We start from the raw sequence: 19,628 nt of genomic DNA on the forward strand, positions 1-19,628 counted from the left end.
CAGTCATCTAACTCTGAATTCTTAGTCTACAAGGCGTCCTCATATGAACTTTTTTTCACCCCACATTAGTTTCCTTTATCCACTTCAGTAATTTCCTAAGTCAATTATTAACTCAATTAGAATTTTGCTTATAATTTGACCTGTGTTCTCATCCTCTCTTCCTTGGGTATCTGCTGCTAGAATTTCAGCGTCAGGCACTCTGGGAAGGAACGATGGAGAAGGCTAGGGCTAGTCACACACTGGAGGTAGGAGCATCACTTCCCTTTCTGTCTTACGTGTGTAAAAATGTCCAAGATTCTTATGATGGAGAGGGAGTGTAGCAGGCAGCAGCCTGAAGATCTGTAGGTGTCCATTCAAGTCCCAGCAAGGATGCCCACTGGAGACCCAGTTTCCTGTGGGCTTGTGGCAGGGTTTTGAGCACCTTCCTTATTAATCCTTGGGAAGGTATACCTGCTCCTGGCCTCAGCTAGCCATTTCTCACAAGTTGGGCAAGTGGGAACATTTGGGTCTTGTTTGGACCACGTTCACTAGAGGAAAATCCATAGGGTGTTTCTAATTCTCCCTTGTTTCCCCAATTCTTATCTGCAGGACTTGCATTCATAGTGGTTGGTCTCAAAACACAGCTAGACACCTCTAAATTCTCAGGCACCTCAGTTTAACATGGAACTATGGATTAGGACTACCGTTCCTCCTCAAATCACAAAGCAGTAAGAAGATTGATGCTTTGGTCCAACTCACTACCCATCTTTCCCCTCCCCTTCACAGCAAGGCCAGGAGTAGGTAGGAAGGAAACCAGTTCTGTTTGTTTCCTGCTCCTCCACTTTTCTGGTTACACATCAGGCAGAATGTTTTTCAACCCAGCAGATTAACATCTAGTGATTTTATGTTCCCAAATGCATGCGTAGGCGGTCATAAGGGAAGTGGGCACAGCTGAATTCCTTGGCTTGAAAGCTGAAAAGCAGCACATCCACATCATCCCGTCACACCAGCTATGGAGCGTCTGCATGGAGTGTCCAAGCAATGTTTCCAAACCTGCATCTCCATGTATGTGGATCAGAAGTTCCCATCACCACTAGGGTTCAGGTTTATCTGGGCTGTCTGGCCAGCCTATGGAGCAGAACTTAGGACTCTAATTGTAATTTTGGAGAAGAAAAAGGAAGGATTAGAGGGGATCTGTATCTGTCTCAGATTTTTTTTTTTTAGTCTGATTTGTCAAAGTGCTTGCCTAACCTGCACTAGCAGGGTTTCATTCCCAGCATTGTGTAAATGAAGCATGGTGATGTGTGCCTGTAATCCCAGAACTCAACGGGGTAGAGACAGGAGGACCAGAAGTTCAAGGGTATCCTTCAATACATAGGAAGTTTAAGGCTCACTAAAAAAAAAAAAAAAAAAAAGAAAGTTAGAGCTGGGTATGTCGGTATGTCGGTGCATGCCTGCAATCCCAGGAAGCTAAAACAGGATTGCAAGTTCAAGTCCAGCTAGCCTAAGCTGCATAATGACGGCCTGTCTCAAACAACAAAAACACCAAATTTGTAGTCACCAGTAGTGTTAGGTTTATCCAAAGACCAACTTAGCTTCATGAAACCTGTATCTCCAACTTCTGCCTCTAGTTTTCCTTCCTATAAAGGCTGTGTGTGTTTGTGTGTGTGTGTGTGTGTGTGTGTGTGTGTGTGTGTGTGTGTGTGTGCATGTGTGTATGAATGTATGTATGTGTGTGTGTATGTATGTATGTGTGTGTGTGTGTGTGTGTGTGTATGTATGTATGTGTGTGTATGTGTGTGTATGTGTGTATGTGTGTGTGCACGCGCGCGCGTGTGTCTGTATGGTGGGAAGAAACCTGCACTATGGTGTGCATGTGGGGTTCATAGGATAAGTTAATGGAGTCAGTTCTCTATTTCCCAAAATGTGGGTTCCAGGGATTGAATCCACTCATCAGGCTTGGCAGCAAGCACCTTTGCTCACTGAGCCATCTCACTGGCCCTTTTCTGTAAGGTTTCCATGTAGGGCTAAGGGACCAGATTGAAAAAAAAGCCCACAAATCTTTAATATCGCAGCAAAAGAGAAGAAGTATTTTATCCCTCGCCTCTTGGAGTGTGGGATGGCTGGAAATCTCTCAACAGCTTTCTCTTTGTGATTTTTGACTTTCCCAGAAACCTCATCTGATGGAAATATCCCCATAGGAACCAACAATTCCCAGAAATCCTTCAGGGCTGTTGTAAATCCTTCAGGGTTGTTGCAAATTGATTGCATCTCCAAAGACAAGGAAGGGAGTCGTCCAGTTAGGAAGGAGAACTCACGGTGTTTCATCTCATGCACTTACCTGCTGGAGGGGAGCTCTCAGGCGAGAGTCGTGCAACACAGAACAAGCAGTTACTTGAGTCTGCTCTTACGTCAAATGTTAGTAAAAATATTTTAGTGCTAATACTACCACAGGGGAAAATTTGGGAGTGGGAAGAGGGTATGTACAGATCTGAAAACAGTACAGGTGTTAGTGATTGTTACTTCTGTCATAACAAAGGAGAAGTCATAGTGGCCTCAATAGAATGGTATGTCTGGCCCAAGTACAGTCCAATACAATCAGTCATGTTGCAATTCCTCGAGGCATCAGACAATTTTATCTCCTTGCCAAACTTAAAAAGGGCTTCTACCTCACTGGTGGTTCCAGCTCCCGCTCTAAGATCACGTGTCTGCCAGTGAGCAGAGCTAAGAGAGGAAATGCAACTCACATTCTCTTCAAGGCACAGCCCAGACATCGCACACATTGCTTCTACTCCTATCTCTGTGTTCAAAACGTAATCACATGATCACATGCAGCTGCAAAAAAAGGCTGGAGAATGTCATTAGCTTGGGAGAAAGGTGTTGTGGTATTTTACTATTACGTTGCTATGGTACGTACAATGACCAAAGCAACTATGGGTAAGAAGAGTTTATTTTAGCTTATGCTTCCAGGTCACAATCTTATCATTGAGGAAATCAAGGCAGGAACTCAAGCAGAAACTGAGTAAGAAGTCATGGAAGAACACTTGAAAGTGCCTTACTCTCTGGCTCATGCTCAGTCAGTTTACTAATATAGCCCAAGTCTACCTACCTATGGATGATGCTACTCACAGTAGGCTGGGCCTTCCCATGTCAATCATCAGTGAAGATAATCTGATCAAGGGGAGTCTTACTTGAGGTTCCCTCATCCCAGGTGTCTCTAGGTTGTGCCAAGTTGACAATAGAAACTGACTAGAACACCAACAAGATGTGTTCTTCTAAAACCTGGATATTTTACTACCAGTGGAAGAAGAAAAGAATGGAATTAGGGTGCCATAGCCATCTCTGTCGTAAGGATTCATTTTTCGTTGTTGTACACCCCTCTCAATAATTCCACCATCTCAGCTGTACCTGAGTCTGGCTGTGAAGCTCCCACAAGCCTCCAAACCATGCCTTGCCTTTGTCTTTGTCACTTTTCTCCTCAGTAGGACAAAAGAGCTGACAGAGGTAACTCAGGGGAGGAGAGGTTGGCTTTGGCTCACAGTTTTAGAGGGTACACTCCACAGTGGCAGGGAAGGCACCGGGGAGTGACCCTGTGGCAGCAGAGGTATGTTGGGGAACTCCTCACATGGTGGCTTCATGGGACAGCAGAGAGGGAGACTAGAAGCAAGACTGGGCTGTCATTCTCAAAGGTTCACCCCCAAAGATCTGTCTCCATGAGCAAGGCCTCACCTCTTAAAGGTCCCATAACACAAAGCAGCTCTGCTAGCTGGTGTTTGAATACATGAGCCTGTCGAGGACATTTTCAATTCAAACCATAACAGCTTTGTAGCAGAATTTGTCAGACTTTTTTTAAGTTATTAAAAATTATTAAAACCATTAAAAACTACTGAGGATCCCAAAGGGCTTTCTTTCTTTCTTTCTTTCTTTCTTTTAAATTTTGTCCTCCAAGTCAAGCACTTTCTTTTTTTCCCTTTTTCCCCATTTTTCTTTATTAAGAAATTTTCTACTCACTCTACATACCACCCACAGATCCCACCTCCTCCCTCCTCCCTTCTCCCAGCCCTCCCTCCCAAGCCACCCCACATCCCCACATCCCCCAAATGAAGGTCTCCCATGGGGAGTCAGCAGAGCCCAGTACACTGAGCCTAGGCACCTTTAATGTAAACTACTATCTATCAATCTTAATCATCTTTAAAAACTAAAACCAAGAAAAATTTAAAATATCATTTATTATTTTATAAACAATAAGATAAATCCATTGTATGTAACACCAGAATGACGACAACATTACACATGCAGCTTCTAGGAATTTCCACCATACACTTGTGAAGGAGCGTAAACTAGTTAAACAGTATCTTAGTATTATCAAAAAAAATTTTTGTGATCATATCCCCATCTCCCATAATAAGTAATGATGATGACACAATTCAATTAAGTGGACTGGAGAAATGACTCAGTGGTTAAGAGCACTGGCCCCTCTTTCAGAGGACAGGGGTTCAGTTCCCAGCACCTACATGATAACTCACAACCAGCTGTTCCAGGGAATCCAATATCTTCTTCTGGCCTCCCTGGGCACCAGGCTTACATGTGGTAAACAGATTTACGTTATAATTTTAATTTTATGCATGTAAGATTGTTTTTATGGCGAGGGTGGGGGTTGAGGCAGGGTTTTGCTATGTTGGTCAAGCTGACTTCACACTTGCTGTGATCCTCCTGCCTCAGTCTTCTGAGTGCTGGGCTTACAAGTCTGTATCACTAACCACAGCTCTTTAGAAAGATTTTAACATTTTTTTTCTTTTCAAAAATTAGTGATTTGAGATTCTACTTAACCTTTCTTTTCCCCAAAAAGGTATCTTTTGGAAAGGGGGGGAAGACCATAGATAGGAAAAGTCTGGTTTACACTTGGTCACATGAAAGACCAAAAAAGGCTCTGTCTGACCTTTGATTTTCCATTACATTTTCCAGCCAGAAATGAAAACTGATAGTTTAAGCTTCTTGTGAATCCCCCAAAGCACTGTTAAATTTGAACATCTGACTCAACTCATTTGAGAGGAAATCTTATGCAAGAGATTGAACAAGAATGCTCTCGAGGGCGTGGGAACCAGAACCTAGTTGCTTTTGGTAGCAGTAGAAGGTGAGAGCACACAGGGATAGCCCGGTGGTTCACAAAGTGTGCTCTAGAGATCAGTATTAAGGCATTACCCAGGAACTTGTGAGAATTCCAAAGTCCACATTTACTGACTCAGAGACTGGGCTGGCCCCACAGTCTGTTTCCTAAGGCTTCCTGGTAACCCTGGATTGGGAGATTTTTGGAGGGGAATTATTTGAGGACGGCTGGAATATCCAGTCTATAGTTAATCTTTAGTATAATCACCTCCTCTGCTTCATTTCCTCCCTTTATAAACATTGAAAGTATTCCTTTCTTTTCAGTGTTTTCATGATCTGTACCAGGTACACGTCTGTACTTTGTGTGTCCACTTGTAAGCATCAATAGTGCAGGCCAAATTTAGAGTACAATTGATATTAGTCCCAAAGGAACCAGCTCTTGGAGTGGCCTATTAGTAAAGCATTTGATAAGTATAATTCATGTCCTGGGACCTAGCCTTCTGCTCCTGACATTGATCCTAGACACAGGCTTCCAAACATTGAAGCTCCACAGTTCCCCACAACTTGGCCCCTTTGGTTTGATGTTATTCAAAAACTGTTCTGCCACAGTTTCTGCTCTTTAGAAATTCAAAAGTGAAGCTTCAGCAGAAAGGGGGTTCCCTTCTAGGATTGAGATAAGAACATATGGAGTCCTAGTCACCAGCCCAGAGTTTTAAAGGCTGATCAGTAAATGATGAAATCAGAAGAACCAGTTGGGCAAGCAGAGGTTGATAAAGGAGCCATTTGGCTAGGATGAGTTTGTGAGAGCAGAAAGGGGATGCAAGGGAGGAGGAGGAAGGAGGATGGAGGAGGACTGAGGAGTATTTACATTAGTGCTAGGCTTTCCAAACTGGGAAGTTACAGTGAAGTCACCTAAAGCTACTTTTTCTCTATTATATATGGCATGAAAAGTGTCCATGCACCCTAACTTCCATCAACAAATATGCACAAAACCAAAACACACAGAGTGCTGTTGGGCCCTCTCTCCCATTAAAGACTTTAGAAATGGTTAGTTAGATCCCATTCTTCAGTGGCAAAGTCCAGGTTAGTGATGGACATGCTGTTATGTCCTGTGACTTCAGAAGTTTCCAGAACCCAAGGGATCAACAGGAGACACCTGTTGAGTGAGTGTTTGTCTTCTTTGATTTTGCTTGAGCTTCATGATTCCCATCAGTTTCTCTTGGCCTCCGACTGCTCCGAGTTTTCTAGATGCTTCTTCTACTCTTCTTCCTGGAAGATTAACTCAGTCACAGCCACACGTGTCATAGTACAACATGGTCCCCACCCAAACACATGTGAACTGAACCGTCCATTTTAACGCTGAGATTCTAAGTTTGAATTCTACCTCAGAATCTTGCTACCTTCCTATCTGATGAAACCTAGCTGCAAGGCTTCCCCCTCCCTCCAGAGGCCAAAACTGACTGTCCACTTAGTCTCTTCTGTGCATTGATAACACAACTCACTGTTTTGAGAAAGAATCCAAAGAAGCCCTCCCATATCTCAGGTAACTCCAGGCTGGACGGTACAGATACAGAGACTGAGTGGTCTGTGGAGGTGGATGTCCTAATGGGGTGTGCTTGGTGGCTAACCTCCAAGGCACATATTAGCTGAGACCCTCACTTTACATTTCACCATAGGGTCTGGTGGTCATAGGCTGTCCCTCTCTTGGAAACCCAGGGCCCCTCTCTGACTCACCTCTCATCCTTACTCCCTACTTTTACCCAGCTGACCAATCATACTAATTTGGTCAACTCTTCTCTGTACTGCTTGATTCTTTTCTTCCTTTTCAATCAGATCCACAGACCCACCCAAGTGCAGTCATCAACTTCTATGTAGATTTATTCCATCGTAATGTAATCAAACTGCCACCTCATGTAAACCTCGCCTCTACATGGCATTCAGACCACTCAGAAGCCCAGGGTTACAGTTTCTCTCCTAAGTGAGGTGTTCTGAGGTGTGGTCACCATCAGTAGGAAGTTCCAGCTCCTTAGTATGGCTTCATCTTCCATGACAATATTTCTGTCCATCTGTGCAGTGTGGTATCACTGTGGCCATGGTCCCCATTTGTTTTAAACCCCATCATCCAGGACTGCCTTCTCCCAAACCTTACCACTCTATTTCACATTTCCATACCCACCCCAGCCTCCTCTTCCAGAAGCTATTTCCTGTCTTCCTTTACCTGACATTTCAGAGGCCATCAGCTCAGTAAGCCATCTTTGAATCCCATGTGGGATTAAATACCTTTTCTGCTTACATGTCTCCATCTTAGACTTTTAACAAATCTTCCTACCTCCTTCCTTCTCTCCCTATCTCCCTTTCTGCTTTTTCTTCAGTATTAGGGATTGAACCCAGGGCTAGGAAAGTGTTCTACTATATCCCTAGCACCACAAAAAAATTTTTCTGCAATGATGGGAATCCTTTGTACTTTTGTTGTCTACTAAACAGACATATGTTGGTAGTGAAAACTTGAAATATGGTTAATGCAACTAAAGAACTTGTGTGTGTGTGTGTGTGTGTGTGTGTGTGTGTGTGTGTGTGTGTGTGTATTGCATGTGGAGGCCAGAGGACAGTTTTGGGTGCCATTCCCCAGGAGCCATCTACTCTGATATTTTTGAGACTGGGTCTCTCATTGCACACTCCTGGCTCCTAGTAATTGTTCCTAAACAACCAGAACACCTCAGGCAAAGATCAGATTTCTCAGTAATTCAGAGGTAGGATTTCTAATTGGCCACAAGAGGGCACCATTAGGTGAAATTAGCCTATAGAAAGCAGAAATTTTGTTTTTGTTACAAAAAAATTATCTTATGTTTAATTGTGTCCATATGGGGGTGCAGATGTGAGTCAGAGGCAGGGTCTTGTTGTGTAGCCCCAGGCTGGACTCCTTGGTGCTGGGATTTCAGGTATGTTCCACAATTACTCCCCCCCACAGAGGTATGGTTTTTGTTTTGGGGTTTTGTTTGTTTGTTTGTTTTGTTTTTATCAAGTTCTTTGATCAGAGGGGTCATATTGAAATTATATTGCAGTCTCCCTAATGCCTGTCGTACTGGGAAGTCTTGGGAACTCCTGTGGTTTTAGACACTTCCTTACTTCCCATTATAAACTGTGCTATTAAGGCTCACAAGGAGCCTATCCTCTTGAGTTTGGGTCTTCAAGCTACCAAAGAAAAGGCTATTGCCAGGTAGATGCTCACTCTGAGCAGGGAGATGGTCTAATAAGTACTGAGTCCCCTAAACTGTCAGACATATGATATTATGCTTCATCCCAGAACCCTAAGAGAACACCTTAAGGAAATGGATAGATTGCCAGGGCTATGAATAATTCCTAGTGCAACAACTGTTGGGGTCTCCTCATTTGGGCTGCAAGGATTTCTACTTCTTGATTCACCTGAAGAAAATTAGGAGCAGGCCAGATGAACAACATAAGGATGGAAGGAATTGGATTCCCACCCACCCACTTTACAGCTATGTTATTAAAGGATTTAAGAATATCCGGGTTGGCCAGAACCTGCTTTGGCAGGAGGGGGATGCCCTTCACATCTGGGACTGTGATGGTTAGTTTTAATTGTCAATTTAACACAACCTAAAATTACCAGAAGGGAATTGCTCAAAGAGGGGTTAGCTAGATCAAGTTCCCTGTGGGCATGTCTGCAGGGGATTGTCTTCATTACGTTAATTGATGTGGAAAGGCCCAGCCTAAACCCATGGGGTTAGGTTCCTTCTGTATAAAAAAGAGAAAGTGAGCTGGGCCTAAGTGTGCACGCATTAACTTATTGCTCTTTGCTTTTGATTGTGGGTGTGATATGAGTAACTGCTTCAAGTTCCTTAGCTCCCACGCAATGGTGGACTGCAACCCGGAACTGTCAGTCAAATAAACCCTTTCTCCCTTGAGCTGCTTTTGTCTGGGTATTTTATCCTACCCACAGGAAATGAAACCAGGACAGGGACAGGATAGCTTATCCAGCTGACTCTACTGAGGATGGACTGGCTTTTCTCAAGATGATTTTACATTCTTACTTTTTTTAAAATTATTTCATTAGTTTTTTGATATAAGATCTCATGTAGCCCAGGACTGATGCCTTGATTTCCCTGCTTCTGCCTCCTGAGTGCTGGGATTGTAGGTGTATACCACTATACTTGGTTTCTTAGGATGCTGAGCTCAAGCCTGGGCTTTGTGAACATCCTTAGGTACTCACTCTACCAACTGAGCTACATCCCTAGGCCCTTTATTTATTCATTCATTTCTTTTGAGCTATGTCTCACTACGTACCTGAGGCTGACATGTTATTTTCTATGCAGCCCAGACTGCCCTCAAACTCAAACTCATGACCTTCCTGCCTCCAAGTCTTAAGTGTAGGGATTAAAGGTATGTGCCAGCATGCCAAGTCCTCTCCCCGCTCCCTCTCTTTCTCTCTCCCTCCCTCCCCTGCCCTGTGCAAGTATGTATGTATGGGGGTGTGTGTGTGTGTGTGTGTGTGTGTGTGTGTGTGTGTGTGTGCGCGCGCGCGCGCGCGCGCAGGAGGAGTAAATGTGTATTTGGAGGCCAGAGGTCAACCTTGGGTATTGTTCCTTAGACCATTCACATTATTTTTTTTCAAACAGTGTCTCTTAATGAACCTGGAGTTCGCCCGTTTCACTAGGCTGGGCGGCCAGAGAGTCTGAGGGCTCCACTTCTGCCTGCCTCCTCGGCACTGGAATTACAGATGAGTGCCCTCACGTCCAGCTTCCGTGTGCTTTTGTTAATTTTTTGTTTTAAAGAGCTTTGGGCACTGGAACTCAGGTGCTCGCGCTTGCACGGTAAGCACCGGACTGAGGGAGGGATCTCCGCAGCCTGTCAGTTAAGACCAGGCTCTGGGCAGTGCTCATGGTTGCCAGGCCAGGGACCAGACATTGGGGGTACTTAGCCCTTATCCTGTCGGACTCACCATCTGCGTTGCCAGGTGAGCCCACTCAGAAGAAGGATGCTGATGAGCAGGAAGGCGCAGCTGGCCACTGTGAAAAGAGAGGGAGTTCAGGTTGAGCACGGGGGCCATGCTTTGGGGGGAGGGGGGCAAAAGAGCTGGATCCCTAGGGCAGGCGAGAAAATTCCCTAGGCTCCTGCACAGCTGGAGCCTACAGCTTCTTCTTTGCACAGAAAGGGGCTGGCACTTGCCCTCTGGAATGGAGTGCAGCTGAAACTTAAGGAAGGCTCAGAGCGCCGGTCTCACCAGTAGCTTCTTCCGTGAAGGAAACGTTGAAACAAGGTGAGAAATCCTAAACACACTGATATTTCCTGGAGGTGCTTCACTTCCCAAATGCTGACTTGTGAAGGTTCCAGAATCCGCCGGTCCCCCCCACCCCCCACCCCCGTGGTCCAGGCCAGTATAGCTTTGAAGCCTGTTTTTAACCCCTACCGGGAACAACTGAGGTGTTTATGGACATTTTTTTTCTCTCCCTGGGTCCCGGCTTTGTCCCTCACTAAAGTTTGCGGGGGGGCGGGGGGGGCGGGGGTCATTGTTCTTGAAGATGTATGTGGGAGGAACTGGTTTGGGGCGCTTCAAGGTTTAAGTCTTGTTAGTTAGGCCCTTGGTTTGTATTGATTGTCAGGACCTAGAGTCACTTTAGAGACAAAACTCTGGGCGTGTCTGTGCGAGATTATCCAGACTAGGTTAACTGAGGTGGGGAGACCACTCTAAAAGTGGGCAGTGCCGTTCCATGGCCTGGGATACTAGGCTCTATGAAAAGGGGGAAAAGTGGACTGAGCAAAGCACTCCTCTCTCTCTCTCTCTCTCTCTCTCTCTCTCTCTCTCTCTCTCTCTCTCTCTCTCTCTCTCTCTCTCTCTCTCTCTTTCTCTTTCCTTTTTTATTTTTTGAGACAGGGTCTCATTGTGTAGTTCTGACTGTTCTGGAACTTACTATGTAGAACAGGCCAGCCTCAAACTTGCAGAGATCTGCCTGCCTCAGCTTTCCAAGTGCTGGGATTAAAGGCGTGCACCACTATAGCCAGCCTTTCTCTGTTTCTTAACTGTAGATGCAATGTGACCAGCTTGCTCCCTCTCCTTTGCCACGCATCCCCATGGTGAGGGACTGGATCCTGGAACTGGGAGTCAGAACAAACCCTTCTTTCCTCCGGTTTGTATCATCAGACATTTGATCAAAGCAATTCGAAAGGTAGCTAATCCAACTCCCAGCATACCACAGCTGATCCACAGGGTTTTGAGCAATGTTCAAACCTATAGTCATCTTTTCTCCTTATAAACATTAGTGAAAGGAAGGATCATTTCAACCAGTCAGACTGCCTATGTCTTGGCATGCTGCACAATTAGTCTGTAAATGAAACAGCCTGACCCACCTGCTATCTGATACTCCGTTGTGAATATGAATGTCTCCATAGTTGTAGGGGCTTCTGTCAGCTGAAAGTCTGTGGGAAAGAGAGACAAACAGACACTCAGTTTATAGCAAGCATAGGACTGCACGAGGCCGGAAGAGGAGGGGCTTCTCAGTGAATTCATCACTTGGTTGGGGAAAGGGATATGAGGGGCCTGGTGAGCAGGATCTGTCTGGAAACCTCAACCTCAGTCTTGTGATTTCTCCTTCTGATGCTTCCTTTAGATTGTTGGTGTATGTAGAGAGGGTATACACGTTTATGTGTATGTGTGTTCATGTATGTGCAAGCGCCCAGGCACATGTACCTATGGAGGCCAGAGGTCAACATCAGATGTCTTCCTTAATTGATCACCTTATTTTTTGAGACAGGGTCTCTTATTGAACCTGAAGCTCATTGGTTCTGCTAAACTAGATGATGGCCAGCAAGCCCCAGAAATCCTCTGTCTCTGCCTCCCCAGTGCTGAGATTATAGCCAAATACTGCCATATTTGAGCATAGTTTCTGGGGGATCAAACTCAGGTCCTTATGCTTTGCATGACAGACACCTTACCAACTGAGCCATCTTCCCAGTCTGCTTTGGGTTGATTGTGTTGCTATGGCCATGTTCTTGCTTTGGAGGAGAGGAAGGCAGCTAGGGCCAGCTTCCCCTCCTCATCTTATTCATTGCTGGAGGAGCTTGCATAGCACTGTCTGCCCTTGCTCGATGGCCGAATGTCTGTTCTCAGAAGCTCTCTCCATACCTGTGGTGGTGATGGGGCAGGAAGTCTCACTCTCACTCTCAGGAAAAGGATCTCTGCTTCCTTGAGATTCTTCACTGGCTGCAGAAGAGAAAAAGCAATGAATTTGGAACCCAGGATGGATATATGAGACTCTAATGCCTCCCTCCACCTGCCATCTGCCGCTGGCTCCAGATATACCTGCTATAAGGCATGACACCTTGTTTGGGCATGTCTCAGGGACACAGTTCCACATCAGGGGCACCAAAAGCAGCTAGAGGGCCATGGTAGAGCATATAAGGGGGAATTCTAACCCTGACAGTGACTATCTATGGAACTGTGAGCAAGTCTTTCTCTCCAGGCTTTCTACTCAGGCCTGGATTCCACCCTTGACTTGGAAATGAGTCAAAATCACACATACCTCCCCCCCACACACCACCAAATTTAGCTTTTACAGTCCCTTTGTGATCAGTGACTCAGTGTTGTAGTGGGTAACCGTTTTGTCTATGACCTTGAAGCACCGCCCCTAGAGAGGTAGCAGGTAACTGTCCTACTACCTATGACTTTGAAGTATCTGCCCCTGGGGCGTGGCTCAGGGCTACCCTTAAGACCTGAGAGGTACACATGCCGCTTCCTCTTCTCTCCCTCACGGGCTTGGATGCTGAGACAGACCAGGTGGAAGAACAGTGTGGGACTGTACCTCGGCCTTCCAGGACCCTATGATAAGTCTCTCGTGCTGTAGTGAGTTTTCCTCCCTAATAAATTCCTTCGCCTCTAAGCAGACTCCATGGATTTCTCATAATAGAGTGTGCTGGCTAGTTTGATGTCAACTTCACATAGGCTAGTCTCATTGGAGAAGAGGGAGCTTCAGTTGAGAAAATGCTGCCATAAGATTGGGCTATAGGCAAGTCTGTAGATCATTTTCTTAAATAATGATTGATGGGGGAGAGCCCAGCCCATCACTGGTGATGCCACCTCTGGACTGGTGGTCCTTCTACAAGAAAGCAGGCTGAGCAAGCCACTAAGCAGCATTCTTCCACAGTCTCTGTATCAGCTCCTGCCTCCAGGTTCCTGCCCTGATTTGAGTTCCTGTTCTGACTTCCTTCAGTGATGAACAGTGATGTGTGGAAGTATAAGTCAAATAAACCCTTTCTTCCCCAAGTTGCTTTTGGTCACAGCATTTTATCACAGACACCTAGGGACTTGCCATTCCATCTCCTACAAAGAAAACTATTGACATGCCCTGGCCATGAGGGTGACTCATTGGAAGTGAGTGATGACAAAGACATAGCATCCCAAGAAGACCCTGGAGGAAGTCACAGAATGTGACAAATGGTAGTAGACAAATGGTAAAGAAACTAGGAAAATTCATGAATGAATGTGAGTCATTTTTGATTATGGAAGTAGTAAGATTTCAAACAAATATGGCAGAAGATCTCAACACAGGCAGGTTGTATGTGAGCAGGAGTGTGTATGTGAGCATACATGCTAAAGCAAACCACTTCTCACATACTTTATGTATATATTTTTTAATCAAAGATCAGGGAGGACCTTTACAGGGAGTGTAATGACAATGGAGCACTCTACAATGACACACCTACATTAAATACCAGTGAAAGGAAGAAGCATGTGGGCACAAAGCTGGACTTGTCCTCGTGAACTATGGGATGTCTTGGTAGTTGGGCAGAAACTGTGGAAGTTCAGGATCAGCTAGACACAGGATAGCATTATTACAATGAGAAAGCATCCTGTGTGCTGCATTGGAACACTAGACAGATCACTATTTCTCTGCCTCTAACTACCTATGAGTAGAGCAGAGATGAGGGGACCTCAGTGTTGGTCTGTTCTGTTTTAAAAGATGAGACCTAGAGGGTCAAGTGGCTATCCCAAGGTCCCAGGGCAGAGGGGAGTCTCACTTTGGTCCAGATGGAGAAAAGAATGGGATGCGCACAAGAAAGGAATAACCTACCCGGAAACTGATGGTGTTCTCTTTCATGTACACATGTGAGCTGGGGCTGAGTCCACCCCTTCTTCCCACAGATCGTTTTGCAGATGCTTGTGGCGGGACCTCTCTGTAGGGCCTTGTATCCTTGAATACACTCGTAGTGAACTCTCTGTCCTACCACGAAATGATAGATTCTCTTGCTATCTTCGTGTTCCCATGGAGGGGGCTCCCCGCAGTGACCTGGAAGAGGAAAATAATGCTGAAGGCAAGTTTGGGAAGGCGTAGTGAGTGCCTCTAGGTTGCTTCTTGCACCCAGAGTGACTCTGGTCGCTAGAAACTGGACCTTGCTTCTTATTCTTTTGTTTCACTCTCTCGCTGAACCTGCAACTCTTGAGAGCATCCAGGGGGTCAGGAATGCAGGCATTGTAGGAAGGCATGGAACCCAGTGTTGTGCAACTATTTCCTGTGCATTGAAATATTCCTTCTTGGAGGGATGCTCCTTAGGACTCAGAAAAATAAACAAAACGCACAGGTCTCAGGAAGTTCCTGAAACTCACCAATCTCCTGTGCAAAGTTACATAAGCAGTAACAGTGACTGAGGGGACTCTCAAATTGTTGGAGCTCTCTCCCGGTCCTGCAAGGATCTCCAGGATGCAAATTTCATGGGTTGTCATCCATACTGGTGTGGGTTTTTGGTGATGCAACAATGTTTGCATCATCCATGCTCCCAAGAGTAAGCCCAATAAATTGATTGGTTTATTTCATGACACTTGGATAGAAAAGTTTCTTTGGTTTGTTGTCAGTGCTCTGACAACATCTGGTGAACAGATGCTTGTATGACATGAGTCTCCCCAGAAAAAGTCACACAGTACTCTGTCACTCCTGCAAGGGTCAGACAGTTGATTAGGTGAGAAAGACATAGGTGGACAGAAAGTAGGTATTGCAGGTGAAGAGTAGATGCTTGCCAGGGGCGCAGGGGAATGGGCTCTTCATTTGATTGATGCTGCAAAGACCCTGAGGGTTTTTGAGAAGCAGACAGGTGTAAGAGGGGGCTCCGCTGAGGGGCAGCAACAGGACAGAGCACTCTATGTTTCCACGGAATAAGTGAGGAGGCAGAAATTTGAGTGGCAGTTGGTAATCATTCTCAGACTTTGTTGAGCTGACCAAGAATAAGGCTTATGTCTGGAGGAGGGAAGACACGGAGAAAATCTCAGAGAAATGAATCATGATCTTAATTAAACCACATCTGAAGTGAAGCTTGACCCACATTGGCCCTGTCAGGCCTCCTAAAGATCCCCTGTGCCCAGCAACTTTATACTCACTGGACTGACCTAGGGTTGGCTGAACTTTGGCCCCTGAGATCACGACCTGTTCTAATTTAATCTGGAACTTCCTACCCACTGCCCTCCATCTGATCAGATGGAACTATATAGACTGTCTAACTCTGGATCATGACATTACTCATAGGTTTGGAACTTGCCAGATGTTCAAAACGATCTCCAACAGAAACACATACAAGCCCTCCAACCCAGTAGGAAGCTGCGTGTTCCAAACAATATTTCACTTTGCATAACAGAACTGGAACTATGTTTTAGTCTCAGAACAAAATATTATTTTAAGGTCAAGAAACCTCATAACTGACAGAACCTGTCTGAATTTAATTTGTTTCTTTAAAATGGAAACACAAAACTATGACAATTTATAAAACATCCCTTAGGTAGAAACAGCTGGTTCTCTCTCTCTCTTTGTAGTTTGGAGGTGAGGAGGGTATCATACAGTTCAGGTTGGCTTTGAACTTCTGATCCTCCTGCTTCTGGTCCCCAAATGCCAGGATAACTGGCATGTACACTAATGTCCAGTTCAACTGACTGTCTTTTGAGTAAGAACAAACGTTGACCTTCCAACAACTGCAGAGGTTGGCACTGGTTAGCAGGAAAGCAGAGCAAACATCAAAGGTATTTGGAAACAGAATTTCAGGATGGAACTGGACGAGGAAAGGGACTAAAAACATCAAATCACAATAATGCTTCTTGATTGCCATCTGCCCCCCATTATTGGATGCCATGAGTAGTTTTTAAATAGTTTTAAAAAAAACCCTTTAGAAAGATTCCTTATCTAATCTAGGAGACCAGAGGTCTTACTTTCACCCTATGATGTGACTTTAGCTAAATTGCTTAACTTCCCTGTGTCTCAGGTGATTCACTTGGTTGTGGGGTCCAAATGAGATTATACGTGATATAAGAACGTTCTTTGTAAGGTTATAGCTTTATCATAAGATTATGGGGTTTTCATATGGCCAACCGGTCCCTGCTACTCTCAAGTAACCCTAGCAGACTCTGTTCCTGACATCGTGGCTTAAGTTGAGTATTATTATTTCATTTGGGAAAGGTATGGGCAGACATAGTGCCCACTCACTCACTCCTCATTAACTAGTCAATAATTGTCTGTGGCTTCCATTTTATAACCCTGTTCTATAAGAAGCCAATTGCTATCAATGGTTTTGCTTGACGTTAATTGTCTTGCACTTAAGAGAAAATAGGAGGAATTCTTGAGGGCAGGCTCCATTGCTTATTCAATGTGTTACTTCTGTGGGCATTGTCTGGCTCACAGTTTTTCCCAACACATGCTTCTGAACTGAATTGAACTGCAGTTGAATTTTATGCTCCTAAGCCAGAGTCTGTTACCTTCAGAAAGAGAGTTTGAAATGCTGAGCAGTGAGTCTGCCAACATTAGGCAATGGGAGGAGCTGCTCCTGCCTGTGGAGAACAGGACTGATCTCCCTCCTTTGGCTCCTCCTTTCCGTGTAATTAAAGTCAGCTCCCAGGAGCCAGCTAGAGGAAGGTTGTTGAGAGGCATATCTTACCTGGAAGGTTCCCTTGGTGCACTGACGGTGTTGATTTCTGCATTTCTGTGGTTGGTTGCTCTTTCTGGTCTTCAGGTTTAGGTGTAACTTTCTTTCTTGAGTTGCTATGGGCTAGAGAATATGGGCGGAAGGAGGCAAATAAGTTTGCAAAATGCTCAGAATAGAAAAAAGCTGTTCGTGCATCTGTTCACCCCAGGACGTCTCTCTGGCATCCAGGAATGAATAGCTGAGTGCTGGGTTTGCAAAGCTGAACAAACAAGCCCTCCCTTGGATGGGGCCTGCACACCTCACCTTAGCACTGACCTCTCATACACACATTCACATTCATGTGTATATTGATAATGGATTCAACACGTTCCTAGAAGAAATGTGAGATTCTCCTGCTGGAAAAATCCTTGTGTACACATGACGGGAACATAATCAAAATGGGTCTCTCCTTGTTATCAGTGCTGCTGGCATGGCATACAGTAGGTGGAGTGGTCTAACATCACAACCGGCACTTATTCCTTCACTCCCCTGCAGTGGTTCAAAGCTATTCAAATGGGAGAAATGTGCTTTTAAGGCAATGATAAGAAAATGCCAGCTATGAAGAGAAGTTGCAGATGAGCACCTTAGTGAGGAGGCCTCAGAACTCCATCTTAGGACAAGGGGAGATCTTCCGGAAAGTGAGTTAATCAGGCACTTCAATAGAGCAGCCATCTTTAAACTCTGCCCTCCACACATGGTTTGGCTTACTGACCCACTCCATCCTTAGGGTTAAGAAATAAAGATGAGCCGGGTGGTGGTGGCACATGCCTTTAATCCCAGCACTTGGGAGGCAGAGGCAGGCGGATCTCTGTGAATTCAAGGCCAGCCTAGGCTACAGAGTGAGTTCCAGGAAAGGCTCCAAAGCTAAACAGAGAAACCCTGTCTATAAATAAATAAATATATATGACATAAAAGATCAATTATGGGACCCACCTAGGTGTCCAACACCAGAGGAATAATTAAAGCAAATGTGGCATATATGGAATTTTTCTTTAATACATGCCTATATGCATACATAACCACATACACATACATTACAGTCAGGGTCTCACTACGCAGTCCCGATTGGCCTGGAGCTCACTATATATAGACCAGGCTGGCTTCAAACTCACAGAGACCCACCTGCTTCTGGCTCTGAGTGCTGGGATTAAAGGCGTGCGCCACTACTCTCAGCTCAGCTGCATGATGGGACGTTTCCAGCCATAAAGAGGAAAAGGGGTGCAACTAGGGATAGCAAACTTAAGCAAATTAAGCCAGCCTCAGAAAGAGAAATACCTTGTTTTCTTTCATTTGTAGTTACTAGGTTTTCTATAGGTACCTAAAATTAAGTATGTCTATATGAAAGTACAAGGAAATTGTCCAAGGAAACCAAAAGTGTCTAATGGGAAGGGTATAGAAGAGACAGTGGGGGTATCAGGTGGGGGCAGGGTATAGTCATTCAACAGTGTGCACCTATATGAAGACATTCTTATGTAATACAGTACTATGTGCAATGGATATATGCAATGAAAATGTTTTAGATATATAATGTACCATATATGTATTTATAAAAATATAAAATTTATATATTTTATATTATATATATTATATAAAACTAACACTTTTCTACAGTCTCACCACCCCCAGAATGGGGAAGAAACTGAGTGCAGAGACAGGCTGTGTGAAGGAGCATTCTGAACTCAGGGAAAAAAGGATAGAGACCAACAACAAAGTCATGGACTCAATCAGATTGACCCGGGCTTAGCAAGCCTAGTTCTCAGAACGAGTAGACACTCCTGAAATAATGTTAAGTGAGTGGCTGTCACAGAAGCCTCTAAAACCAGTTACTCACAGATTTGTCTACTGTTATGTTATGTTGGTCTGAGTTAATGGCAGCTTGACTCTGTCTCCTGCTATCCCTAGTTCCTTTCCCATTGAGGTTACAAAGGGACACTTACAGTTGCTTGTACATTGACAGCTGCTGCTCCAGGAGTTCTCTGAACAAGCCATGTAGACCAACTCCTTTGTTCTCCGGAAACCTCTCTTGCATTCACAGTTGAGGATGGTGCCATTCTTGTAGGCGAGGGCTTTGAATGTGGCATTGGCGACCTCTGGTGGGTTATGCCCACACATTTCTGCAAAGACAAGAAGAATGTTAGTGGAGCAGGCCCTAGTGAGACGTGAGTTTGATCTTGCAGGGGCTTGCTCACACATTTCTTCCTTCTATTTAAAGGATTGGTATGCATGCCACTTTCTTGGGAAAGGAACCGAGGCTCACACAGTGGTTCCTGTCCTGGCTGGTTTTTATGTCAACTTGACACAGGATAGTCATTTGAGAGGAGGGAACCCTAACTGAGAAAATGCCTCCATAAGATCAGGCTAAGATCAGAGCATGTACAGGCCTATAGGGCATTTTCTTAATGGGTGATTGATAAGGGAGGGCACAGTCCATTGTGGGTGATGCCGCCCTGGGCTGGTGGTCCTGGGTGCTATAAGTAAGCAGGCTGAGTGAGCCAGGAGGAGCAAGCCAGTAAGCAGCACTCCTTCATGGTCTCTGCATCAGCTCCTGTCTCCAGAATCCTGTTTGAGTTCCTGCCCTGACTTCCTTCAGT

At 45.0% G+C, this 19,628-nt stretch overlaps 1 protein-coding gene across 1 annotated transcript in view; it reads right to left on the reverse strand.

The window, feature by feature from the left end:
- Positions 1-4,261: 4,261 nt before the first annotated feature.
- The window catches only part of Il2ra (interleukin 2 receptor subunit alpha), a 79,207-nt gene continuing 63,840 nt past the window's right edge, over positions 4,262-19,628 (reverse strand). Inside the window, exons 4-10 of the mRNA XM_052729491.1 lie at positions 18,975-19,151; positions 17,011-17,121; positions 14,172-14,387; positions 12,227-12,304; positions 11,452-11,520; positions 10,046-10,112; positions 4,262-6,354 (exon numbers count right to left, since the gene is read on the reverse strand). Of these exons, the coding sequence (XP_052585451.1) occupies positions 6,330-6,354; positions 10,046-10,112; positions 11,452-11,520; positions 12,227-12,304; positions 14,172-14,387; positions 17,011-17,121; positions 18,975-19,151 (743 nt within the window). The 3' untranslated portion in view covers positions 4,262-6,329. The remainder of the gene's footprint in view (positions 6,355-10,045; positions 10,113-11,451; positions 11,521-12,226; positions 12,305-14,171; positions 14,388-17,010; positions 17,122-18,974; positions 19,152-19,628) is intronic.

This window comes from Peromyscus californicus, unplaced genomic scaffold (genome assembly GCF_007827085.1).
Source record: "Peromyscus californicus insignis strain IS unplaced genomic scaffold, ASM782708v3 Scaffold_8__1_contigs__length_139910024, whole genome shotgun sequence".
In the NCBI taxonomy this organism is placed as follows: domain Eukaryota; kingdom Metazoa; phylum Chordata; class Mammalia; order Rodentia; family Cricetidae; genus Peromyscus; species Peromyscus californicus.